Source organism: Numenius arquata, chromosome 11 (genome assembly GCF_964106895.1).
Source record: "Numenius arquata chromosome 11, bNumArq3.hap1.1, whole genome shotgun sequence".
Taxonomy (NCBI): Eukaryota; Metazoa; Chordata; class Aves; order Charadriiformes; family Scolopacidae; genus Numenius; species Numenius arquata.
Window position 1 is genome coordinate 23,385,782 of NC_133586.1, and position 26,547 is coordinate 23,412,328.

Consider the following 26,547-nt stretch of genomic DNA (forward strand, 5'->3'; position numbering starts at 1 on the left):
TAGAACAATGATTCTCTGGAAGATCCTCCTCAGGACATGGTAGAGTTCCTATCGCTGGAGGTTTTCAAGATGCGACTGGACAGGGTGGTAGATAATCTTATCTGGGCTTCCTTTCCCATGAAAGGTTGGAGCAGGTGACCTTTCGAGGTCCCTCCAACCTGGGCTGCTCTACAGTTCTACGACCTGACTTGTGTTGACACATACGTTTGATGTTCTGCGTAACAGTGATGTTTCCTCAGCGTCCCACCAGAGAAGTGACTCCAGCAGTGTGATTCCAGCAGCGGAGAGCAAGCAGGCACACTGAGAAGGTGACGTTTGCCTGCTGTCCTTCACAGGAACGAAATGAAGTAACTTTTGGTGCCTTCAGGTTTGCAGGTATTGATGTGCCTCCTGCTTGAGCCCAGGACCATGCACTTGAATGATGTTTCTCTTGCCGTTAGTTTTGTTGAAATACGAAGCTGTGGACTTCCCTGGGTGTTGGCGGAGGAAATCTGAGTCGCGTTTTGTTCAGAGCAGAAGCGCCAGGGTTGAGAGATACCAAAATCAAATAATTGTAAATCTGAAGAACCGTGGGCTCTCGAGGCGTGAACAAAGGCAGAATTGGGACTTTGGTGATGACACTTCCAAGAGTGATTGGAGGATTAAAGAGGAATTTGTTCCAGTTTTCCCCACTTTGTGATACAAAGGAAGGCCTGAAACGGTTCTTGCTTTTCATTTTCCCCCTTTTTGTGTGCCCTGTGTATCGGTGATGTTTTTGGCTCGTTGGGAGTTGAGGGGAACGAGGGGCTCTGCCCAGGGTGGCTTTGCTATCGAGCCGTGTTCAGGAACATTGTGTTTTTCAGCCTTAGATCGAGTGTTTTCTCAGTGCCTGGTCAACGTCAGGGTTAAAGAAGTGTCAATAAGAAGCAAATGCTGAGTTTTAGCTAGTCTGGTGAAGTGTTTTCTTCAGACACAGCCAGGTTGAGATCTGGCACCATGTGCCCTTCCTTATCTTGTATCTCCAGGTTTGCTGGGCTGCTTTGTGTGCCCTGGTCTTGTTGAACGTTGCTGTAAAGGTCATGTTTTAAGGTCATGAGCGGATGGGGGTGGATGCGAGGTTGAGTTTTGATCCGAGCTGCATCTTTTTGCCCAATGACGAATGTGAAGTTGGCACTTGAATGTGTATTTGGTAGCAGGTGGGTAAATCTGAGCTTTGCTCCAGGTAGAGTGGTTGTATCGCCACCCCTACGCCGAAGAGGTCTTTGCTGACCTCTCCCATGTTCCTTCATCTCTAGCCTCTTCCAGTGACCTCGTCCGTCCTGCTTTTGGAATGCCTGGACTGAAATATTTCAGGCTTTTCTCAAGAATGCCAACAAATGAGTCATGACTCAAGCGCTGCTCTGTGTCAGGTTCATCTCCAGTGTCAAGGCTCAGCCTACGGAAACTTGGGAGTCCCGGTATAAGTTTCTCGACATCTCTCCGGGTGCTCTGGCTGCAGTGCATGCTGGAAGATGTAGTCTTGCTGGGGTGCACCTCCATATTAAAAAAAGAAGGGTGGCTCCATTTTATTCAAAATTGGGTTCAGCCTTCTCCCTCCTGGCAGCTCGCCGGCGCCGTCTCGCTCGGCCACCAAGAGCCACCGAGGTTCTCCCGGCGCCTTGTGCGAGCGAGGAGGCGGGAGCGTGGCTCCTCCATTCAAAATCTTGCTTAATTCCACATTGAACAGCTTGTTTTGAAGCCCTGTGCTTCGGCGTGTTTTGCAACAGCTCGCACTCCTGCCGGGCAAAGGCGATGGAGGGATCCTGTCCCCATTGGGTGGCAGTTCTGGAGGGTGTCATGGTAAATCTCCTTTGTCTGCTACGGCTTGACTGATGTATGGGGGAGAGCAAACCCTCCTCCCCTGCCTGATTTCTTGAGCTGAAAGCAGCAAGTGAGTGAGGAAGCTCCTTTGTGCAGATTTCTCCGTCTCCTCTTGTGTGTGCCAGCTGGCTCGCATTCAACATTTCTCTTTTTTTTTCTCTCGCTTTTTTTTTTTTTTTTTTTCTCCCCCATCTCTAGAGAGAGGGGGCGGGGAGAGAGGGGAACATCTCAAGAAGAAATCTGCAGAAAAGACATGGGAGTTACTTAACAAAAATCCAACCCAAACAAGCCCAGCTGGGGGATTACAAACGCGGTAGTGGGAGCCGAGTGGGGAGTGAGCGTGGCAGCTCGGGAAAGGGAGGCGCGTTCCCCCCGCCACCACCCCCCAACCCCGAGTTTCTTTAGTCGTAAAAGGAAACAAAAAGGGATCTTGTGTGGAGGCAGCACACGGGGAGAGCTGCAGGCTGGCTGCCAGCGGCGGGAGGAAGGGCCTCAGCATCACGGCACCATGGTGGAACCAGGCTGGGGGCTCCTGGGGAGCCCTTTGGGGTCTCGGCGAGCTGAGAGGGGGGGACACAGCATCTCTTCCATGGATGGTCTCCCCCGACGTTGCCTTTGCCTCCTCCTGGGAGGGAGCGGAGGGGTCTGTTTGCTCTCCTGGTCAGGACGAGCATCTCGCCAAACCCCTCCGCTCTCTGCCTTGTGCCCCGCCAGAGGAAACGCCATGTCATGGAGAAATTTTTTCACCCCCCGCCCTCCACTCCGTCATCTATGCCGCTCCTTCTTGCGGGCATTCCTGAAAGTTAATCAGGGTGAAAATTGCAGTCGGTCATGTCTGGAAGCCACCAGAGGCTGATCCTGGAGCGCTGCAGGCTGGAGCACATGGGTACGAGACAGTCTCCCTACGTGTGGGCTGGGTGTTGCCAAGAGAAGAGCTTTCTTCTGCATCTTGCCGCCCTTGGGCGGTCAATCCTGCCCCGCTTCGGTTTCTTGGCCTCCGGTAACCGGCAGAGAAAGCCGGGGCGGGTTTGCTGCCTAGCATCCTGCCTGTCTTTTAAGCAAAAAGCACCGGGGGCTCCTGCGGTTTCCTTGCTCCTTTTTGAAGGCGAGCTCTTCTGTTTGAATAGCTTTTCTCTAGGTGTGTTTGCAGCTCCAAAAGTGAACTTTCAGGTTTGTCTCTTAATACTGGGTTGGCTCCGTCCCAGCCCAAAGATGTGGATTGTAGAGGTCTCGGGCACCTAATGGAGCTGAATTATTCATGTCTGGTTCTGTGTGTGTGCAGCATTCCCAAGCAGAAAGCTGTCTCCTTGCAGGATCTGCGCTCCAGGACTGCTCTTAAAACGCTTTGTTGGCAGGTCTCCAGGCCAACAAGTGAGCACATGCTTTTCATGTAGCGTGGGGATCAATCCTGCCGTGGCAGGAGGTAAGGGGAAGGACACGTTTATAGCTGAATCAATCTCCTCAGTCTGTTTTTCCGAGATGCTGTGATTTGTGATGGCGTTACTCCCCGCCCCCCGGGGCTGGAGCGCCGGGAGGCTCTGGATAGCACCCAGCGCTTTTCCAGCTTGGGCAAACCAGGCAGTGTGAAAGGGACCTCCATCTCTCGGCTGTGGCCAGGGGTTCGTGTCCGCCTGAAATAGCAACAGCCTGGCTGATTTGGGCTCCCTGGGGGGGGCCTCACTCAGGAGAGCGACTTGAAACACTCCTCTGGCTGCAGAGGTTGAGCCTGTGAGGGCACATCTTTGGAGAAGAGAAACGGGGAATTGGGATGGGGATTTCAGGGAGGAGGGACAGGAAATGCTTTAAAGCCACATGCAATGGATGACTTGCAGGGGATCCCCCCCCAGATGAGGGGTCTTGGCTTTCGGCCCTTGCTGGAAAGGCCCAATCCCTGCCCCAGTCCCTCTTGCCGCAGGGGCACATCTCGAGCTCCCTGCCCTGCTCTCAGCATGACGTGCTTTTCCTCCGCTCCTGCAGACCCAGCCTGTTCTCGTCCGTCCTGTTTGTGGTTCCCTTCCCTCTGCAGAGCAGAACCTCGGCTCCCTCGACGCCTCCTCCGTAGGGTGAATGGTTTTTCTCCTCTGTTTTCTAACCCTTTGATTGTTCCTGGCTCTCTAATCGCTGAGGACCCAGTGGACTTCTGGGCTCCTTCTTCCTTTTGTTGTGGTAGGAATTGGCAAACACTGCTGCTGTTTGCATAGTTTCAGACCAAAGTCCTGCTCATCTGCTCTCCTTATTTCATATATATAAATAATACTTATGTATATGTGTGAGTCCATGTATATTAGCACACTTAAAACAGCAAGGTGAGTTGTGAGTTCCTTGGTGTGAGCTGAGCCAGCCAAGCCGGCGTCATGGAGGCGTTGCGTGGAGAAAGGTGATGCTGTGCCTGTCGCAATACATCCCTGCGGATTGTCCGTCACCTTCCTGCGACTGCGAGGCCAGATCCTGGTCCATCTGTCCCTCTGATCAGAGCTGGCCGTGGCCCTTGATGTGCTCCAGCTCTTGGAGTTGGAGGCTGAGCCTTGTCCTCTCCCTGTGTCTTGATCCTGGGTGGCAGTGCTGTGTCCCTGAGCCCTGTCTGGCAGGGTTGTGGCTGGAGGCTGGGCCTCAACTTTGGGCCAGGAGGGGGCTGTTACCAGCTAAAAATCTGGTTTAACCACCCTGTTACTGATTTTGCCCACCTGGACAAAGGAACGGCTGCGGCACTGCGCACCGGCTGGGAGGGGATGGATGGATGGTCTGTGCCCACCACTGGCCGCATGGGTGGTTTGGAGAGGGCTGGTCAGTGGGACCTGGCTGGGCACCTCAGTTCGCGGCTGGGGAGCGAGTACTGGGGCAGGAGGAGGAGGAGGAGGCAAGAGAAGCACGCGGTGCGGCTTTGGGAAGTTGTTAGTGACTCCTGTGCACAAAGTGATCTCCTGATTCGGCACTTTCTCTGCTGCTGAAATGAGAGGTCAGTGCTTTTCATTTCCAGCTTGCATGCTAGCCCCCAGCTCCTGGGGTTAAAAATCTCCGTAATGACCTGTCAGAGAGCGGATTATTAGCTGTACAGAGCCGAGGATGCTGTGGAGAGCAGATGGAAAATGGTCTGGCTGCAGCAGCCTGTCTGATGAAAGAATCCCTGGCATTTTTACAGTGTTTGCATCTCTGGAAACGCACCATGAAGCTGCTTTCCAGGCTCCTGCCTGCTGGGGTTTGAAGAAATTTGTGCGTGTGTGGGTTTTGGTGGTTTTTTTCCTTCTCATTTCTCTTTAAGTCACCTGTTTTTGAAGTGTGGCTCATAAACAGTACCAGGAGCCGGCGGGGAAGGGGAAGACAGTGCTGCTGGAGAGGAGCTTCATCCAAATGGGTGGCCAAGGGTTTCTTAAGAGACCTGGAGAGCTGGGTGGAGGGGCCAAGTCGCTGGCAGGGTGGCTGCTGGGAAGAAGCTGTTTCATGTGTTAATTATGTCTCCTCAGTGTTAATTGCCAGAAGCTAATCTCAGCGATTGACTCGAGATTGCGCGTGGGTGTCTTTTGTTTTCCTCCCCCCAGGTCGCTGCTCCGTGGACAGGGCAGGGTAAGATGTGTCTGAGAGCAGGGAGGGCGAGGGGCTGGGAATCCAGGAGGAGGAATTTTTGGCTAGCTGGGGTCGGGTACAGCTGGTCCCTCTCTTCCCAGTTAAGACCAGGTACCCATGCAATCTCCTGTCCTTCAGAGCCTGGTGGTTTAACGTCCTAAAGCCATGTCATGCTGCCTTGAGGTGCAGGATGGAAACCTGGCACTTCCTGCTGCCGTTTGGCCTTCGGCGACCGCTCTGAAGCCTCCAAGTGTGGCAGGCTCTCTGAAGCTCGGGATTTATTTCCCACAGAGGTGCTCAACTTTCATGGCGAGCGGCTCTCGTCCTTTGTGGAGAGGAGCCCTCCCTGTGGGTGGCATCAGCAGGAGAGGAATCAATCCTCCCTCCCAGGGGCAGCGCTCGATAATTCAGAGGGAAATGGCGAGTGGGGAAACGTGTGAGTAATGTCTTGTTGGAGCTGAGAGCTGTGACCTGCCAGGGCTGGTATTGATCGAGGGACAGGTGCCAGATGGCTGCTGCAGCGGGGACGGCCGAGGAGCAGCCCCCGGCCTGGGGTGGGGGGAGCAGGAGGATGCTGCCTTGTACCCCGTGATGGGGCATTGGGAGGTTGGGGACTTCCACCCTGCCCAGGACCTGCCTGCACATGTGGCTGCTGGTGAAGGCAGGATCTGCCTGTCTGGAGCTCCTTGTGTGTAACCTTGTTCTCTTTGATCTCCCAGCAGCGATGCCGTCACCTGGGCAGACCCCCACCGCTGGAAGCCCCCCAAGGACGTAGGTGACCCCCAGGGCCTGGAGGCAGGGAAGAGCCTTGAACCGTGAGGGGCTGTTAACTCTAAGATGTCCTTGAGCAGCGGAGCTTCCGGAGGGAAAGGAATCGATGCGAACCCGGTTGAGACGTACGACAGCGGGGATGAGTGGGACATTGGCGTAGGGAATCTCATCATTGACCTGGACGCTGATTTGGAGAAGGATCAGCAGAAATTGGAAATGTCGGGCTCCAAAGAGGTGGGGCTCCCGGCACCCAACGCGGTGGCAACCCTACCGGATAACATCAAGTTTGTGAGCCCGGTGCCGGGCCCACAGGGCAAGGAGGGCAAATCCAAGTCGAAAAGGAGCAAGAGTGGCAAGGACAGTGGCAAGCCAACCCCGGGGACCTCCTTGTTCACTCCCAGCGAGGGAGCTGGTGGCAAGAAGGAGGCTCAAGGACGTGCTGGGGATGGCGCGAACTCAGGTGGTTTGGTGCCTGCCGTCACCCCCAAGGGCTCGGAGAAGTCGGCCAAGGCGTCTCGCAGCGTGGCCGGCTCCAAGAAGGAGAAGGAGGGTGGCTCATCCAAAAGCAAGAAGGAAAGGAGTGAGGGCGCAGGGGCTGTGGTGGAGAAGGAGCCCAGCGTGCTGCAGCCCCTGGCCCTGGCCGTGAGGGTGGGACAGTACGATGGGGGCCAGGGGACAGAGCCTGCTGCTGCCGAGCAGCTTGGGAGTATAGCTATTGACACGGGAGCTGCGCTCAATCCCTTGGGAGTTAAGTCGGAGCTGGAGGACGGGGAAAGTGAGTGCCGGCAGCTGAAAAAGGTGAAGTCGGAGAAGGTAAGAAAGGTGTTGGGGTGCGGGGGGAGGTGGTGTCGCCGCTTGGCTCCTGATGTGCCACGGTGGGTGATAAGGGAGTGGGAGCTTACAGTGGGCCTGTGTGTCTTGCGCCATTGGGGTCAGTGCTGATGTGTGGTTGGTGCCTTCTTGTTCTGGTGTGAAGGTGGTTTGGCCGTGTGATGGATGGACGTGGTGACGGGAAGGCACCAGTCAAGCTGTGCCTGGCTTCTGGGAACCATGCACCAGCAAATCGCCTGCAGTCTCTGTGTGTCAGGGAACCATCCTGCTGTACACTTGGGGATTTGGTTCCTTTGGCTCTGTGGCTGTGCTGAGCAGGTCCGAGCCTCTCCGGCTTCTGTTGCTCTGCGGGAGGAGCCTAGGTTGGGGGTGAAGGTGATGTCTCAGTTCTGTGCCCGCTTCAGCTCCCGACAGGACAGGGTAGCATCTGTTGGCTTCCTCCTGTTGACAGCCGTCCTCTGCTTCCTGGTGACTTGGAGCTCCCAAAGGAATTTATTTCTCTCTGGTTGCATCATTTGCAGAGAAGGAGACCATAACGTGTTAGTCAATGTGGGATCTGCGTGGGCGCGCAGGCAGGCACAAGGTGCAGGGCTGACAGGAGTTACCGCCTCGTTTTCTGGTCTGCCGATGGTACGTGGGCTCTGTCCCACTTGTGGTGACAATCAGCCTCGGGCCGACGCGTTGCTGTGGGTGGCTTTTTATGTGTGGCTCCTCTGCTCACACGCAGCAGTGATGCTGAGCTGGCAAAGCTGCTCTCCCAGGTCACTGGGGGTGTGAAGAGGCTTGTGGCCGACGGGGTGAGTGGCCGTCTGTCCACCTCGGCGGCGCTGGGCTCCGGGTGGCTGTGCAGCTGTTTCTGGATACAGCCGCCGGGACGGCAGCGCAGTTGGGATGGTTTTTAGTAATCACGGTGGCTGATGTGATTTCTGCGGGAAGATGAGGGAAGACTTTGGGTGTGTGGAGTTCTTTGGCTGGAGCAGGAGCTCCTCTGCACTACCTGCAGGTGTGGTGTCGCTGGTCCGTGCCCGGGAAGCCGTGGGGTGAGCATCACGAGTGTGTGCCTTCGGGGTGGCTCAGCACCATCGCTGTCAGCATGCGCTGTGGGGTTGTCGGGTGTGTGTCACCGTGTTCGCAGCCGGTGGCTCCCCAGGAGGATTTCTGCTTTCTGCTTCGGTGTGGGGATTGCGGTGCCGGGAAGGGATGGGTGGGGAGCGCTGAGAGGATTTGGGAGGGTTGCTGAGACCAGCGAGATGTTGGGGAGTTTGTGGTTTTGTTGTTTTTTTTCCATCTGCAAAAAGATAGACCATATCTGGAGAAGGGTGGCGGGAATGTTCAGTCATGGGGTGGCTCTGGGAGAAGAGCTGCGAAGTAGGTCAGTGCTTCCTCTGCTTGGGAGAAGACTCCTGGGGCAGGGGACTGAAGCCAGTAAAATTAAGGAGTGGTGTGGAGATGATGTGCTGCTTCCTCATCCTTCACAGCAGCAGAATCAGAGTGAAGGAAACAGGGAAGAGGAGCAGATGGTCTTTTGCATGATGGCCTTGAATGTTGCTGCAAAAAGCTGTGGATGCTGAAAGTTCACCAGTGCTCTGGGGCACCTGGGTGGGTTTGTGGAGGAAGAACCCATCGGGGAGGTGGCTTTGGCTTGGGAAAAGCCGGAGGAGGATTTGAGCTTGGGAAGTAGTTTGGGTAGGATTTCAACGTTCCTTCGGTTGCTGGCAGCTGCCAAAGCCAGCACGGGGGCTGGCTGGCCCGTTGGTCGTACCTTGCACGGCTTTTCCTGTGTTTTCACTATCAGGATTTCTTTCTTTCACTGATTCAGCTGCAGAAGCCCTCTGCAGGTAGAAATGCCAAAGCAAAGAGGGGATTATGAAGACAGGGACCAAACATCATGAACCTTGACAGGCTGGAGGAGTGGGCCCATGTGAACCTCCTGAGGTTCAGCCAGGCCAAGTGCAGGGTCCTACACCTGGGTTGGGGCAGTCCCCACTACCAGTACAGACTGGGGGTGAATGGGTTGAGAGCAGCCCTGTGGATACTGGTGTGTGACAAATTGGACGTGAGCTGGCAACGTACGCTGGCAGCCCAGAAAACCAGCCGTATCTTGGGCTGCATCCCTAGCAGCGTGGCCAGCAGGGCAAGGGTGGGGATTCTGCCCCTCTGTTCCGCTCTGGGGAGACCCCCCCTTGGTTATAGGGAGCTTAAAAGAAAGATGGAGAGACTTTTTACCAAGATCTGCAGTGACAGGACAAGGAGCAACAGAGGATAGTTATAGATTGGAAATAAGGAAGAAATGTCTTTATGATGAGGGTGGTGAGATGCTGGAACAGGTTGTTCAGAGACGTTGTGAATGCCCCATGATGGGAAGTGTTCAAGGCCAGGTTGGACAGGGCTTTGAGCAACCTATTTAGTGAAAAATGTCCCTGTCCACGGCAGGGGGTTGGACTAGATGATCTGTGAAGTTCCCTTCCAACCCAGACCATTCTGTCATCTCCATAAAGATACCCTGTGAGGACGGTTCTGCTGTTTTACTCGTCCAGATTCAGGTACAACCACATCGATGGAGGTTCAGCCTGGAGGGTTGAGCCCTCTTTTGAGAAGTGATTTACGATCCGGATCTGCCAGAGAATGTGTCATGTTTGGGTTCAGGAGGAAACACTGGCTGTGTTCTGTCAGCTTCCTGGAGGCAGCTAGTTGTCTTTCTTTGGGTTGGGAAGGCCATGGGTGAGGAGAAGAAAGGTGGCTGTGTGGTGAGGGGTGGGAAAGCAGTTTTATTGCTTGAAGAAGAGCCTGAGGATGGGCCAGTGACCAGGACAGGGTGGAGGTGAGCAATGGCGTTAAGCTGTTCCTCTCTCCTGAAGGCTGCAGAGATGCTGCTAAATGGAGTCTGGAGGACAAGCAAAGAGCAGAGGTGGCTATGGGAGGGCATTTCCTTTGGCAAATGTGTTGAGGGAACGAATGGGACAGGTTCCTGCGGGCCTGGGGACAAGCACTGCCTGGGAAGCAAGAAACTTGCTCAGACTGAAACAGGAACAGCCACAACGTGACTCAGCCCAACCTTTGGTCTCCGACAGCTTGTCCTCTGCTTAACCCTGTGCTGCTCCCGCTTCCATCTCGGGCAGGGAGGCTGGTCTCCATCTGGGGATGGAGAAAGAGAGAGACTGTTTCTCCCTTTTCCAGCTTCAGCCCTGGGTAGGTGACCTCCCTGTGCGTACGTGTGCGCTGAGCAGTCAGCCTCCACCAGGAGGTTTTGTTGTACCTCCTCGGCTGGATTAAAGAGCACTGTAGCAGCGAGTATTTTTGCCTTGATAAGGTGCTTCATGCCACAGTTTGCCCCTCCTTCTCCTTTTGTGCTTTTAAAATATCTCGCTGTAGGGTTTTGCAGCCCTCCAGTCCTCGCTGGGTGTAGGAAAGAGCTTTGCTTTGTTTTTTTTGGTTTTTTTTTTTTTTTTTTTTTTTCAGACACTCTTTCATGTCAGCAGGTGCTGGAGCTGGCACGGTGTCCACGGGTGAGATCACCCTTGCTCCGTGTCTCACATCAGAGTGATGGAGCCGGTGGACGTGGCCCGTGGGCTTGACGGGAGATGTTTTGCTGGTGTGACCCCATGGCTCTTGTTGTTGCTTCCTGGGGTGAAGCCTCAGGAATGAAATACCCCAAACGCCCTTTTTCTAGGTGCGTTTCATGGCTGCATCCAGCCTCCTGTACAACATGCCCTGGCTTGGCTTGTTCCATGCCCTCCTTGAACCCGATGCCATCGGTGTGTCGGGACACAAGTGATAACGTTGCCAGGGATGGGGCTGATGGTGATGAAACCCATTGGCAATAACCCTGCTGAGCCCTTCCAGGGTCTTTGGGGTGGGCTGAGCACCGGGCACGGATTTCCCTGGGGCTGCAGTTCGGCATCTCCTTGCACCCCTGCTCCCCTGCTGCTGGAGTGCCAGAAGATGGGGGGGGGGGGGGGGGCAGGAGTGGGGGCTTAATACTTCTTGCAGGGAAATGAGCCTGCGCTGATGCACCCACATCCAGACCAGCAACTAGGTCTGTCCCTGATGTGGTGGACAGCAAGCCATGGGTCATTGGGGATGGCCAGAGCTGAGGTGGGGTGGGGGGGGGCACTGGTGTTTGGGAGGGAATGTCGGCTCTCCGTGAGTGGCTGTGCTCAGCAAAATGGCCGTGCACAGAGCAGCGCTGCCGGCTGGGCTCGGGAAGCCCGTTTTCACCGCCTGCCCCAGCGGCTGCTCTCGTGTGGCCGAGCTGGCCCCGGGGCCGGTTGGCCAGGGCAGCGGGCGCTTGCTTGCCCGCTCTCCACCCCGGCTGGCCACCATTGCCCCTGGCACCCCGCTCCCGGGCGCGCTGGGGCGAGCTGGCCCGGCCGGGGATGTTGAGCATTAAACAAAAGAGCCTCCCAGCTCTTGGCTGCCGCTGGGGCTTTGTTGTGATTGAGAGGTTGTTCAGCAGGAGGAGGGCGGGTTGTTTTTTTTTTTTTTTTCCTCCTCTTCTGACGAGCGTCCAGATGCGACTTGCTGCAAACAAGGGAAAGGCAAACAGAAGCCTCTGGAGACTCGACTCCTCTGAAAAGCCTCTCTGGGTCACGTGCGCTGTGGTTTTGGGCAGCAAGGAGGCTGGATTCACAGAACCACAGAGTGGTGGGGGTTGGAAGGGACCTTTGGAGAACATCTCCTCCAACCCCCTGCCAGAGCAGGGCCACCCAGAGCAGGTTGCGCAGGAACGTGGCCAGGCAGGTTTGGAACATCTCCAGAGAAGGAGACTCCACACCCTCTCTGGGCAGCTTATTCCAGGGCTCTGCCACCCTCACAGGAAAGAATTATTTCCTCAGGTTGAGATGGAACTTCTTATGTTCCAGTTAGTGCCTGTTGCCCCTTGTCCGGTCCCCGGGCACCACTGAGAAGAGCCTGACCCCATCCTCTTGCCACCCGCCCTTTAGCTATTGCTCAGCATCCATGAGATCCCCCCCTCCATCTGCTCTTCTCCAGCTGAACAGCCCCAGGGCTCTCAGCCTTTCCTCAGCAGAGAGATGCTCCAGGCCCTCATCATCCTCACAGCCTCCTCTGGACTCTCTGCAGAAGTTCCCTGTCCTTCTTGAACTGGGGAGCCCAGAGCTGGATTCAGTTTTGCCCCTTTGTGGGAGACGGGGTAGAAGCCACTGGTGCATGTTTTTGCCCTGAATTTCCCACCCCAAACACAGCAGGGTTATGCCCTGCACGTGCTCCAAGCAGAGATCCCCTGCTGTGGGTGGCCTGATGGTGAGGAGATGTTGGAAAGTGGGGGACACTGCAGGGGACTGGCCCCAAAGCTGGTGTGAAAATCCAGTTCTGGTTCTGTGGGAGGAGAGTGTGGCGTTGGAGGTGGTGCTGGAGCAGTGCCTGGGAGGTCAGATGGCAGTGCAGGAAGTGGGGTGGCTGCACCAAGCCGGTGGCAGCTGCCAAAAAAGAAATACTGCCCCAAAAATACATCCCTGGGCTCTCCCTGCTGCCTTCTCTGGCAGTTTGCAGTGTGGCTTTGGTGTCTTCTATGCACACCTTCTTCCCCTAAACTCATAGAGACATGGGTCTGCATGCTGTCTTCCGTGCTGTTCCTACAGTTGTGGCTGTCCCAGCCTGACCAGGGTGTGGGATGACCCCCCAGGTGTTAGGTGTCTCCCACACATTAATTCTTTACCTGGAATCAAAGCCTTTTATTTTTTTTTTATTTTTTTTTATTTTTTTTTTATTTTTTTTTTATTTTTTTTTTAGACCTTTTTGGCAGGAGGGATAAGGTTTTGTGGTGGATAGAGAGGCGAGGGTTGGGGTGAGGGGTTGCTCGGGTGACTCCAGCTTGAAGAGGTGAGATCTTCCCAGAAGGCAGTAGCTCTGCTAGGTCCAAGCCCAACAGGAGATGGCCACAGACTCTCAGGGATGTTTCTGTTTGATGGATCCTGCATTTCCTTCCAGCTTTGCACCTCAAAACGGTGCTCTGTGTAGAGCCTGGAGACCACTGTGAGCTTGGCCCCAGCCTGATCACAGAGGCAGCTCCTTGCACGTGGCTGTGGAGATGTGGCCGCTAATCCTGTGCTGCTGCTTTACATTGTCCTGCTGGTGGGTTTAAAGGGCTCCAGCTCTGCTGTGGCTTTTTTTTGCAGTGTCGCCAGCTTCTTGCTATCCCTTAATTCTTGTCCTCATCTCCTTGGGTGGCTGATGGTGGCACCAGTAGAGCAGCGCAGCTGATTCACCTTGCTCAGAGCTTCCAACTCTGCTGTCCTTGCATCCTACTAGGACTTGCTCTCACCCTCCATTGGCAGCTCTTTGTGTCTTGCTCCCATACAAAACAGTTCAAAAGTGGTTTGGCCACTGAGCTCCCTGAGGAATGGTGTGTGAGCGGGGAGTCGAGGGCTCGAGCTCTCTGCGTGCCGAGCACCTTCCGTGCTTGCAAAACACCCCGACACACCAAAACAGCTTTTCCCACCCCAAATGTCAAGACATTTGACATGAGGCTTTGACAAAACCCCAGCTGCTCTGACCCGAGATCCCTATTGAGGTGAGGATGAAGAAGTCTCCTCTGCATTCGAGGTGGTGGTTTGGGAATCTGAGTCGCTTGATGTGGGGCAAAGCCAGGCCTGGTCCCAGTCTCCTGCTTCAAAGCCGTCCTTGCGATTTTGGCCCAGATGTGATGGGTAGTGCCTGGTGTTTCCTTGTCTTAGGGCCGAAGTTTGGGCGGAGAAACTCCCGGTGGAGGTGTTTCACTGGATACCACTTTTGCTTTACAGCCCTCCAAAGCTCGCTCCGTCCATCCCTTCAGACCTGGCGTTCATGCTGTAATTCCTTTTCCTCTGGGATTTTTAGGGCATTGGGGAAGCCAGGTGCTTGGGTACCGAAAACCCTGGGCAGAACCATTTTCCTGCCATCCCAGTGCCGTTCCCACCCCTCTCCACAGGGCTTGGCTCTTTCCAGGGAAGGGCAGCTGGAGCGGTGTTGGCAGCTCCCAAAGGGGCAGTGGGTGTGCAGGCAGCTGCCGGCTCCTGCCTGCTCCTCTCGCCGTGGTTCCTTTTCTCCAGCCAGGCTGGAATCGGCCACCTCCGGAGCTGCTGACAGGGCTGCGTTGGGAGGCCTTGGGAATGACACCACTCATTTCCTTATCGTCCCTGGGCCCGGAGCCTTCTGCTGCGGGAACACGGCGCGAAGGGGGCAGGCAGCCAACATGTGTCAAGAGCTACAAAGGAGGAAATTGGCCTCGTTCACTTAAAACCATGGGGTTAGTCTTTGAGTTTTGGCTCCTGCTGAGAGGTTATTTATATGTGGGGTTTTTTTTATATATATATATATTTTTTTTTAATAACCACTAGATGTAGCAGGCTGGGACTTCCAGCTGATCCCACCTCTGAAGGTTTTATAAAGGAAACACTGCATCTCTCCCTGTTTGCTTTCCCAGCTGGCAGCGTCAGGAAGGACTAGTAAAGGGGTGAGTTAGTTCCGATGCCCAACCCCTCGATGTTGCCCTGTCCTGTTTAATAGGTCGTGGTGCCAAAACGCAGCCGGAGTGGGAAGCAGGACCTGCAGCTCCCCGTCAAGGACACTGAACCGCGCTGGGAAAGTGGAGAAGACATCTCCCTGTTCCCCAAGTGCAAGAGCGGAATGACAACATGCTAACGAGGAGGCTGACAAAGGGGGGGACGGCTGCTTCTCGACGGGGTCTGTCTTCCTCGGTGCCAGCGAGTGGCAAATCTGCTCCCCTGATGCTTTGATTAGAGATTTTGATGAAAGGGCTGGCAGGTGATTGATCCTGCTGACTCACGGACCCCATTTCTCCTCCGCTGGAGACAGTACCTGCTGGAGATGGGTCAGATTTTGAGGCTAACCAGCTCCGGTAGACTCGCTCGTGTTTGTTGCTTTGCTTCCAGGCTGGCGGTGGCTGCTTATTAGCCTAATGACCCCAGTTACCCAGCACCATTTATCTGCCTGAGTGAGATTTCTTTAAAGGAAGATTCGCGCGTCTCAAGCGCCGCGTGACCCCGAAAGGCTTCAAAACCCGTTGAGCTGCTCCTGCGGCCCTGCCGGGGGGCTGATGCTGGGGGAGTGTGCCAGGAATAGCCTGCTAATGAGCAAAGCTGCTCCTCCACCCGGCAGCTGCTGGAAAGGGTTGTGGAGCAAAGCCCTGCGTGCTTTTCCCTTCCTCCACTTCTAAAGGCCGGCTGGTTGGGGATTCTCTGTCTTTTCCCAGTTTCCTGCAGGCACGGTGTCTTCCGTGCTGCTCTTTTCCTGATGCTTGCCTTGAAAACACAACACTGCGTTGCTTTGCTGCTCCTCTTGAGGTTGCTTCAGGCTGGAGGTGTGAAATCCATCTTTTCTGTGAGCCCTTGTATATAGGCGGCCTCGGAGATGTGCTGGGCGAGAGGGTACCCCAATACTCAGCTGATGGTGAGCAGCACCCTGTGCAAGATAAAGGGTGATGGCAGTGGACTTCTGGGGTGACTTCTTGTGATGTTCCCACCTCGTGGTGATCAGCATCTGAAGCTGGAGACCTTGCCGGGCTGCCAGGGGAAAGCCACCCCAGGTCTGGTAGATGTTGAGCCAGTGGCTGGAGTCGGGAGAGCTGGGAAGACACAGCCCAGCGCTGGAAAGAAGTCGGTGGGCTCCGAAATGATTTAAAACCACCAGCAGCCTGACGCTATGTTGTATTTGGTGACAACATCTGCTCGAGATATTCCTGTCCCTGTTACTCATTCCTGCCCACGGAGCAGATCAGGGAACTGATCTGATGTAAATAAAGGCGCTTGGGGTTTTCTAGGGTGAGCTAAGGTTGTGGGCTGGCAGGGGGGGCACGCCGTGCCCCCGGGGTGGATGGGAGACTTTGCCGGGGCAATAGTGGGGTGTAAGAGGTCGGGGGCTCTGACCGGTCACCGCTTTGGCCAGCACGGTTCAACCCAGGAGGGCACGTGGTGCCATCCATCTCTCCTTTTCCCTTGCCCCCGGCTGGCCGACTGGTGCCAGCTCCATCCCAGTGCGTCCAGGACAGGATAAATCCCTTTGCAGGAGGATGTTAAACCACAAAGCTTTTATATGGTGTGGTAATGACACATGCTCACATCTGCTGATGTTTCCCCGGTGCTTGACACTGGAATTGGTTTAAAACTCAGTAAGTGTCTAGATTTATTTTAAGATACTGCCTGGCCCTTGTTCATTTGGGGTCCCTTGAAGCCTGCTGCGATGAATAATGCGGAGAGCAAGGCTGCTTTGCAGGCTTAAATATTAATTCTGGTCGTGACATGGAGGTTACCACATTTTACATCTTGTTGAGGGGACAAGATGTGATAGAATTGGAAAGCACTTTTTGTCCAGTGCCAAGGGAGCCAGAGGAACCGTTGGGACTCTTGGCTGCCCTTCCTCAATGCGAATGCTGGAGCCTTCATGCCTCAGTTTCCCCTGTCGTCTGCACAGATCGGATCCACTCCTGTTGGATGCGAGCACAGACTTTGTCAGGGGAGAGCATCTGAGGTGCTCCAAGTGGAGAAGGCACCACTACAGCTCCTAATCCTGTGGTTGTGTTGTTTTGGGGTTTTATTTTTCCCAAGCCAGACAGTAATCTAATTCCGGGAAGCTCGCTCCCTCAATTAGCTATGTAAATGCAGTGTTGTGATTTTCTTTCCCAGGTGCTATGCAAATGAACGCTGTTCCCAGACTCCCCCTGCTCGCCCCCCCCATCCCTCCCTCCAGTTGCTGGGATGCAGGTATGCTGCCTCCTGCGCTGGGAACAGTCCCGCTCATCTGTGGAACAGATGGATGTGGCTTGTTCTGGAGCATGCTGCATGGCTGGCAGCCACCCTCCTCGCGCTCAGCCCTTGAAAGAGGACCCCAAAGTTGGGGTTTGGCATTGGGTTCAAGCCTGTTTTTGGTTGGACTGGTGGAGGGAGAGCTGCATCTGCCCAGCAGTGAGTGGAGGCATGGGGTGTGCTGTCCCAAAGGGGCTTGTTCCCCAAAATAATCAGTATGGGTTGGAGGGGACCTTAAAGACCATCCAGTCCCACCACCTGCCCTGGGCAGGGACACCTCCAGGCTGCTCAGAGCCCAGACTATTCTGGCCTTGAACCCCTCCAGAGATGCTGCATTGCTGATGTGAATGTGGCGAAGGGGCTGTGATGTCCTCGTCGTCCCACACCGAGCACGGTGCATGCCGAGAGTCATGGCTAATGTGCCTATACCAGCTCCAAGCCAGTATTTCCAGCTGGCGCTGCCCTGCCAGCTTGGTGTCCTGACTCACCCTCCCCGGAGGGATGCATAGCCACAGGTCTCCGTTCCCATGTCCCCTTGACTCGCCACGGCGTAGGCAAGAGAGGCCATGGGAGAGAAGGGGGGGCATCAGTGCTGAGCTCCAGCAACAGAGCAGGGAAAGGAAGCTTGGAAGAAGAGGAAAGAGCTGGGGCTGGGCCGTGCTCGCTTTGGGAGCTGAAAAGGATGGTGTAAGGGGAGGGCGTCCTGGCAAAGCCTCTCCCGTCCGGGTGTTGGGGAGACCAGCAGATCTATAGGGTGCCTTATAAGTAAGGCGATGTTTCAGGGTTTCAAGTGCTGTTTGCTGTTCTGTGGCTTGGAGGGGAGGAAGGCAGCCGTGTATATATATCACAGAGCTGAGCAGTTTGCTAAAAGGAAGGTTTCTTTTTTTTGCTTAGCATTAACATTTCAAGGTACAGGAACTCTTTAGGTATTTAGTATTTTATGGTCTTCCAGGCCGGCTATTAATACTCCGTTTTGTGTACAGGGTGAAGGGAGCTGGAGGGGCTGAGCTTTGAATGCTCTTTTGAAGGAAACCAGCCTTTTGGTAGAAACCCTACGGCCACGAGCAGAGCATTTCTTAGCTGCCCTGACCTGGAGGAAGAGTTAAAGCCCCTCACTGGCTTGGAGAGCAGGAGGTTAAACTCTTGGGCTGTGCTCTGTCTGCAGGGACTGGATCTTGCACCCAAAAAGCAAGGCTGCATGTGAAACCACCCTCCGGTGTAAAGGCGACCGAACGTGCCATGGCTTTGACGTATTGCTGCCTGGTTTGTTTGTGGAGGAGCCATGTCCCAGGAAAAGGTGCTGCTCTTGAGGGGCTCACAGCCTGTTCTCTCTGCTCCATCCTACCGACCAAGAAAACAGGAGTTCTTGGTGTTCCCCGTGATAGATAACTCAATGGTAGCTAATGGTAGCTTGTACCAGCTTGTGTCCTGTCCATGTGGTCTCTGTAGGTAGGTTCAGCGTTCGCCCATTCCATGGCATTAAAAAATGGAAATGTTGGGATTTCCAGTACTGCGTACTGCCTTGGCTTCTGGGAGGAGCACCTCCTTCTGTGGGGCCTTTCAAAGGCGGAAGACGTGGTGGAGAGGGCAGTGGCAGATCCAGTTCTGGTTTTTCTTGTTGTGTGAAGGGAGGCTGCTTTAGCGTTCCCGTTGCACCGCCTCCATTGAGCCCTGGGGTCAAATGCATCTGCCTCCCCACAGGGAAGGGGCTCTCCTCCACCGCCCTTGGCTGGGAGAAGAGGACCGGTGAGATGCACCACATCTTTGTGGTGTCTCGACGGTCTCCAGCCTTTGGCCGCAGGAACACGAGCGACCAGACTTGCAGGTGCCTGATGTTTCTGGGCAAGAAACCAATGGCTTCATCTTCCAGGCCACAGAAGCAGCCAGATTTTCTGGGCAAGGAGGGGGATCCAATATGGTGCAGATCCCAAGCCAGTAGCACAAGGAGCTGCTGTGATGAGTGGTTGTCTCCTCTTTTGAAGGCAATGTCATGAAGCAGAGCATGTCAAGTTGGGGTGGGAGACCAGGGTTTTGGTAAATTGGATGTTTCTGGGCATGGAGACCTGTTTTACAGTTCTGTGCTTTGCTCCTTACCCACTGCTCTGCCTTTGTGTGTTGCCCAAAAGCCTTTGGGAACCATCCTCCCTGGTCAACCCCTTTCAAATGTGGCTCTTAAGCAGCACCCGACAAGAGGTGCCTTGGCAGCCCATGTTGAGCGAGTGATTCCAGCCTCCTGGCAGTGAGCAAGGCCATTAAAACCCAGTCTCCTCTGGGAGCTGATGGTCTGATACAGGAGATGGGAAGAGAATCGCTTTCAATTTCCCATTGATCCTAACGAGCTGGTGTGGGAGACTCGGATGGCGCAGCTGTGTTGGTGGCTATTAGCTCCAGCACTCAGTGCCGCTCTCAGATCCGCTTTACTTCTCAGTTCTAGGAAATCGAATAAAGAGAAAACCACTTAGGAGGATTTTAATCAGAACTTGGCAGAAGAACTTAAGGAAACCCAAGAAATCTTCTGACAACTGCACTTGGTGCTGAGATTGCCGATGAAAGGAAAGAGCAAAGATGGGGCCATGGTGTGGGTGGGTTGAGTTTTTTCTGGCCAGTTTAATGGGATTGTGTTAAGTGTTCCTGCCCCCCTGGCTGGGTGAGAGAAGGGAGAAAATAAGCCTTCGTCAACATGCTGGAGACTTGCTGCCAGCTGGAAATGAGGCAGAGTCCTCTGGGAGCAGTTGATGAAAGTCATCCCAGACCTGCTGGAGAGAGCGTGGCTCAGGAGGAGAAGATTGCTCGATTTATGGCAATCGTGGCCTTGCAGATTGGGGCATTAGTGTGGTACGGTTGGATTTCTTAAAAAATTTGGCCTTGACAGGCTGGAGGAGTGGGCCCATGTGAACCTCCTGAGGTTCAGCCAGGCCAAGTGCAGGGTCCTACACCTGGGTTGGGGCAGTCCCCACTACCAGTACAGACTGGGGGTGAATGGGTTGAGAGCAGCCCTGTGGATACTGGTGTGTGACAAATTGGACGTGAGCTGGCAACGTACGCTGGCAGCCCAGAAAACCAACTGTATCCTGGGCCACATCCAAAGAAGTGTATCTGGTGGGTGGAGGGAGGCAATTCTGCCCCTCTACTCTGCTCTCATGGGACGCCCCTGGCATGCTGAATCCAACTCTGGGGTCCCCAATGCAAGAAAGACATGGACCTGTTGGAGCTGGTCCAGACGAAGGCCATGAAAATGGTGAAAGGAACAGAACACCTCTGCTATGGAGAAAGGCTGAGAGAGTTGGGGTTGTTCGGTTGGAGAGGCTCTGGGAACACCTTACCGTGGCTTTTCTATATATTAAGAGGCCTTATAAGAAAGCTGGAGAGAGGCTTTTTACCAAGATCTGCCGTGACGGGACAAGGGGCAACAGAGGATAGATATAGACTGGAAACAAGGAAGAAATGTTTTTACGATGAGGGTGGTGAGATGCTGGAACAGGTTGTTCAGACATGTTGTGGATGCCTCATGATGGGAAGTGTTCGAGTTCAGGCTGGATGGGGCTTTGAGCAACTTGGTCTAGTGGGAGGTGTCCCTGCCCATGGCAGGGGGTGGGACTAGGTGATCTCTGAAGGTCCCTTCCAACCCAAACGATTCTATGATTCTGTGGTGCCAAGTTGTTGATGGTGATAGTAAATGCTGTTGGATGTGGGACACGCTGCTGTGAGGTTTAAAGCCTCTGTGGGTGACCTCTGGGCTCAAAGTGAAACGTGTGTGAGGAGTGTCTCCTTGCTTGGACAATCCTGTTGCTGTGTTGGGAGATTAATTTCAGTTCTCCAGACCCTCACTCCGATGGCGAGTTTCCCATAACATCTTCTCATCTCAAGTTTCTCACTTTGGGGTTTGCCTTTGTTGTAACTCCTTCTGTAAATTGTTATTTTGGAAAATTTGATTAAAAACCCATTGAGCAGTATGAGTTGCTTGACCGTGTAGAGGCAGGAGAGCTGCAGGAGCGGCTCTTGCCTGTGTGTCCTACAGATGGGTAACCCAAACCAGCCTTTATTTTTCTGATTCCAGATGAGGTGAGTGTATAGTTTTGGTTTGTGAGTGTGGGCCTGGTGCTGCTGAGCAGAAACCCCCCAAAGTTGTGTTTATTTGTAAAGGGCTTTTCAAGACTGCATTGTACTGTTGCTTTTTGTTTTACTGATATTCCAACATCTGGACTGTTTTTCTAAATGTGCTTTCATCCAAGAAGAGGTTAAGGGAGTGAGAACTGTTCTGATAAAGCTGCCAAAAATAATCTTCGCTTGAGACTAAGCACTGCTCTCGGGACTTTCTCTTGTAAAACAATTTGTGGGTGAAGACAATGAATAACCCTAGGAAGCCCCCAAATGCTCCAGCTGGTTGTTCCTGCTGGGGGCTATAGGACTATAAATTCTCCACAAGAGTGTTTGAGTTTGTCACGTGCTGTGTGAGATGATCTAAGAGCGGTCAGGGAAGTTGCAGGAAATCGTGGCTGAAGTGACCGAATCCTTGAGAGGAGGGACGTGCACGTGGTGGGGTTGATGGGAATGGCTGGAACCTGCTGATGAACCCATCCATCTTCCTCACCCCCCACAATGAATTGCTTTTTCTCCTTCAGGGTGACATCTGACCTTACAACAAGCTGATGTAATGAGCCCCATGGCTGGCATAGCTTTAGGTATCAAGGATGCAATGGTGACAAAGGGATACGGATGATCTTTAGGATGCTGTATGGAAAAGCCATCTTAAAAGTAGGTTGGTGCAGCATCGGAGAGGAGTGTTTGGCACCCAGCACCTGGGAAGTGCAGAGCTAAGCTGAGTGCAGCAGCATTAACTCTGCCCCCTTCGTCATCCTCCTTCTGGCAGTGTTTTCACTAAAAATCACACGTCCGTATGCTGTGACTTTGTTTGACAACTTGTGCACTGAAAAGGAGCTACACTTCTTCCTTGATGAGCTGTGTAGGTGTACGCGGCATGCGTTCTCCAAAGTTGCACGGCACGGCCATGAAGCAAAATATGTTTTTGATGCCATCTGCTTTGTATGGGGCAGAGTTAGATCCACTGGAGGAAGCGTAACGTGCTCCCCTTGCATGGGATCCATCCCTGGCTTTGTGCTGTACCATGTGCCTCGCCAAGGACCTGGGATTGGTTGTATTGGGTTTCCTTGGTTAATTCACAATTAATTGAATACGGACAATTCTTAAGGTGCAGCTAAGAAAAGCAGGCTTGTAGGAGGACCTTCTTCTGAAGCTCTTGGCTAGCGGTTTGCATATCCCGTCAAGCCTTGGGGATCATGTTTTGTAGGTGGAACTTTCTTCGTGAGAACATTTGGTGGCTGTTGTGTCCTGTTGAGTAACAAGCAAAGCCAGGCCTTGATGGTGGTGGTGGTGGTGCTGCTGAAGTTCATTTAAAACAACCAGCGGCTTTGGAGGGAGCAGGAACAAAGGCCGAGTGCAGCCAGAGGGTGACAACACCGCTGGTGAGCAGAGGAGTAAAGTCATGACCAGTAGCCTTGACTCCATAAATGGCTTTGATACTAACTTGGAAGAGGTCATACTGGTGGGACAGCTTGTTCCTTCTCAGGGGCTTCTCTTGACTCTAGAAACATGAACTCTGGAAAGCACCACGAGGCTTGGTGGCTCTGCCCGCAGAGCTTCTCCAAGCCCCAGGATGGCTGAACTGTGCTGGTTCCTGCCTGGGGTGATGGGGAACGGTGCAGGACCTGGAGCCCAGCTCTGGAGCCTTGCTGGAGGACTCCAGCTGGCTTGTAACCCAACAGGGCTGAAAGCAGCCACTGTTCCATCCAGGCCAAGGATTTGTAGGGGCTTAATTGAGCTGTCCTGGCGCTGGGCTGTATCGCTGTTGCGGTGTCAGATTTACTGCTATTGTCACGAGGTCGCCCGAGCACCCAGTGCAGCTTGTGCGTTCCTGGTGGGGCAAATGCTGCTTGCTTTTTCTGGACCAAAATTAAAATCTCAGCGTAGAGTTGCTCGTAAGGCTTTTCTGGAAGTCCGGGACTGCAGGTCTTGACACTTCATCATTTTTCTTATGGGGAGGTGATTGTACAGTGTGTATTTTTGAGTGAAGTGTGATCAACTTGGGGAAGATTTTGGTCCTTCCTTTTACTCAGACCATCTCTGCGTGGGGGGAAGGAATCTTTTATCTGTGTATATTTTTCATGAGTGCATTAGGAGTACGTGGCCTGGGCTTCATGTGTCTTCCACTATGGCTACTGGGCAGTTTGAGCCTGGTGGTGTTTTGCTGGGACGAAGGTAGCTGCTGGAGCAGAGCTACCTGCGCTTCCCCTTATAGAGGATCATCCTTGAATCCCAGCGGAACATTGGGATGCTGGTACGTGGATGTGAGTGTGCATGACCTGGGGAAGTTGAGGTTGGCTCTGGAAGGTGATCATTTCAAAACGGTGGTGTCTCACTCTATAGGTCCTTGCCCCAATGTCTAAGCCTGTCTCCTTGTATCTGACTGCTCAGTGCCTCTGCCATTCCCTGCTGTTGGCCTTGTGGGGGAAGCAAGGGAACTGGAGCTGGGTTTGGTTCCACCTTTGGTCTCAGCAGCGTCTGCCTTGCAAAGCTCTTCGGTTGGGTGGTGCTTTGAGAGCCTCCTATGCTTGAGATGACAGCGTGCAGATTTTGTGTGGAGGTGCTAGACTGAGATTCACTGGTAAAGGAGGCAGGTCAGCCTCATAAACCACTCCCCAGTGCAGGGCAGCCTGCTCTGGGTGGCCTGGCTTGAACAGGGGCTTGGACCAGATGACCTCCAGAGGTCCCTTCCAACCTCAACCATTCTGTGATTCTTTCACATGCTCCAGTGGTTCCTTACTGGAAGGGTCTCCCACCAAAGCCAACTCACACGTGAAAGTGGCAGTGTCAGGATGTGGGTGCATGCCAGAGCCCACCTGCATCTCAAGATGTTGCTGTCCCCTAAGCTGGGTGTGAAGAACAGCGACTGGTGCCCTGGACAAGTGAAGCTTCATTTTGTGGTGCTTGGAAAACCACAGCTGTGCTGACCAGCTAAATTGTCCCAAAATGAAAGTTTGCATTTTCTTAGCTCCTCCATAAATCTGTCTGGACATCATGATGGACTGTTCCACCTCCTCTGCCATGTTGTAGCCTGTTCTCCTCAAGGGGCACCCTCTGAGCACCTGCACGCAGTTGCCTGTTGCTTGGGGGCTTTCCACTACTCTTTGTACCCTTATCCTTAAGAGTTGGGTTCTCCTGGATGATGACTGGATGAGATGTGAGGTTCTGCCTTCCTCCCTGCTGCCTGGGGAAAGACCACAGCCATGGTCTTCCTACTTGGTGGCTCGTGCCTGGAGAAGGAGGCAGAGTATGTGGGGACAGGAGGTGGTGGTGGGGTATGGCTCTGCTTTGGGATCTCCAGTCTTGCCTGTTGTCCTGAACCGCTTTCAGCCCAGCCAGATTTCAGGAGACAGCTCTTTGGAGTTGCTGATATTTGGTTGTGATTTGTTTGGAAGATGGGAAATCTCACAGATTTCATGGTCAGCTTGAGCTTGGGCACAGGAACTTTCCTACCTACTTGTGTGATCACTGAAGCTTCACTGCTGTACCAGGAGGTGTCCTGCCTGCTCCTGGCCACCTCTTCCCACACTGATGCTCAAGGGTTTGTGCAGCCATGTGGGGAACTGGGTCAGGGAAATGATCCAATTAAAAGCTATGTCAAGCGACATCAAAAGCAGGTTTTAACCAGGCAGTTTCCCAACCATGCACAAATGCTTGTGTTGGTAACAGAGGGTTTTGGGCCAGGGTAGGAATGGGCAGCCATGGTTGCAGTGTGATGGGATGGTTTCTTCTGGTGGTGGTGTTGGTCCATGAAGGCTTGCTGAACATGGCTTGTGTTGGTAGGCAACCCTAGGGACAGCAAACCCGACTTCTGCTGGGATTCTGGCTGGCAAGGCTTCGTTTTCTTCTCAGAGAAGCCCAGTCTCGCTCCCCTGTGGATGGGTTGATGTTTCAAGGCTGCTGTTGCTCATGGAGAGGCTCCTCGCCATGCTCTTAGTAGGCTCCTTCTCTCCCAAGGGTGCAGTGTAAAGGGCTGCGGGTACAAGAGGGGAATGCTGGGGCTGCACCGCACCCATGCCCATCCTCACTGCCTGGGGCCAGAGGGGTTGCCCTCGGTAATCCTGCCTAATCCTTTAATCTGCATCAACACTGATAGGTATTAAAGCAGCAGATAAGGTTCAGACCATGGCTTGGAGCTCAGCGACATCCCCACCCTCTTCCAGCTAAATCTGCGCTGATTGTGCTTTCTCTTAAGGGGACCGTGCTTGTTTGCCGAGCAGCTGGAGTGGGTTGAGCGGGTGGATTAGCTGCTCCCAGCTGGACCATGCCCTTGTCGCTGGGCTCCAGCTTGCCAGACAAGTCCATCGATCCGTCTACATATGTTCCTGGTGACCAGCATCCCGTACTTGCTGGAACGAATCCCTCTGCACATAGCTGAGCCGAGCAGGAAATCTGCTGCCTCCTGCTCTTTATCTGTTACGTCCACCTGGATATAAGCCTGATTTGGCTGTAAACACTTCATGGAGCTCTTGGGCAACAAATGTGAAGCTTTCTTGGATCAGGCAGTGCTGGTGACCTGTGGTTCCTTGCTGCCTGCTACTCTGTAGCAGGATTTCCCTCCTACCCCACCTCCAGACCAGGACTCCCACCATATCCTTCTCCTCCAAGCCTTCTGCACTCTCTTCTTTTTGGGCACCTTCAGTCATGACTGAGGGCTGTGATATTCTCACTGGTACAGCGTGTGGGCACCTTTGGTTCCTCAGATGATGCAGTGCTCTCCTGTGAAGATGGGACTCCAGAGCTGGCTGTCCCCATCCATAGAGGGCAGCAAACAAAGGTTGTTAATGCCTGGAAGGGCAGCTCCTGGTTGAATTCCCTACACAAAGCAAACTCTCTGTTGTTTTTGCCATCGTAGGCTCGTCCCCCCTTTCCCTGTCCTCTTCCAGCTTCTCCCCATGCTCATGGGATGGCTCTGAGTTTGCCACCGGTTCCCTCATCAGCAAAGCCATGGTTAATCCTTCCCTTAAATCCTTTAAGCTGTCAGCAAACAACCTCCTTCTTAAACTTCAGCACGCAAGCTCGCCTGGGCTGGAGCCTGGCTCACAACCCCAAGGTTTTATTTTTGTTCCCAGATCATCAGCTGCTGGTCCCATTTTTGGCCGGCACTGGAGGCTCCCCCCACCGTCTCCGTGGAACAACGGGCGGCTTGCTTGTGCGTGGCCTGCAGTGATATATCTTAGGTGTAAAAATATTCAGGTTTTTAATTACCTAATGACGGGTTCCTGGTGTGTCATGTTGTTTGAAGTCACGGGTGAAGATTTGTTGCTTAGATCCAACGTGGCTGAGGTCTCACCTCTCCGACAAGCCTCCTGTCCTGCGGGGCAGTGCTTGATGGCCTTGCTTTTGGTCTTCATGAGCTGGATGTGCAGCTGCTGGGGCCAAAATGGGCTAAAAAACTAGAATAAAGCTTTTTCTGTAGGCATGCTCGCCTCTTCGCACCTGGACCCTCAAATCTTTGCATAGCTGTTTCACTCTGAGCCGTGGTGGTGATGGGGCATTGACAGTTTGGCTCTTCCGGGCTTGTTTATTCCCCCAGAACACAAGGCTGTTTTGTTGTTTCGGGTCGTATTTCCATCAGTGGTGGTTCGATTGTTGCACGTCTTCTTTTGGAGGATATCTGAATATCCCCACCTTGGAAAATCGGTGTCCTCCAAGGCATTCGGCAGAACTCAAGGGGACAAAA

The 26,547-nt window shown here is 53.8% G+C and overlaps 1 protein-coding gene across 1 annotated transcript in view; it reads left to right on the forward strand.

Annotated features, from left to right (window-relative positions):
* Positions 1 to 6,237: 6,237 nt before the first annotated feature.
* ZNF609 (zinc finger protein 609) overlaps positions 6,238 to 26,547 on the forward strand; it is a 57,918-nt gene continuing 37,608 nt past the window's right edge. Inside the window, exon 1 of the mRNA XM_074156185.1 lies at positions 6,238 to 6,984. Within this exon, the coding sequence (XP_074012286.1) occupies positions 6,238 to 6,984 (747 nt within the window). The remainder of the gene's footprint in view (positions 6,985 to 26,547) is intronic.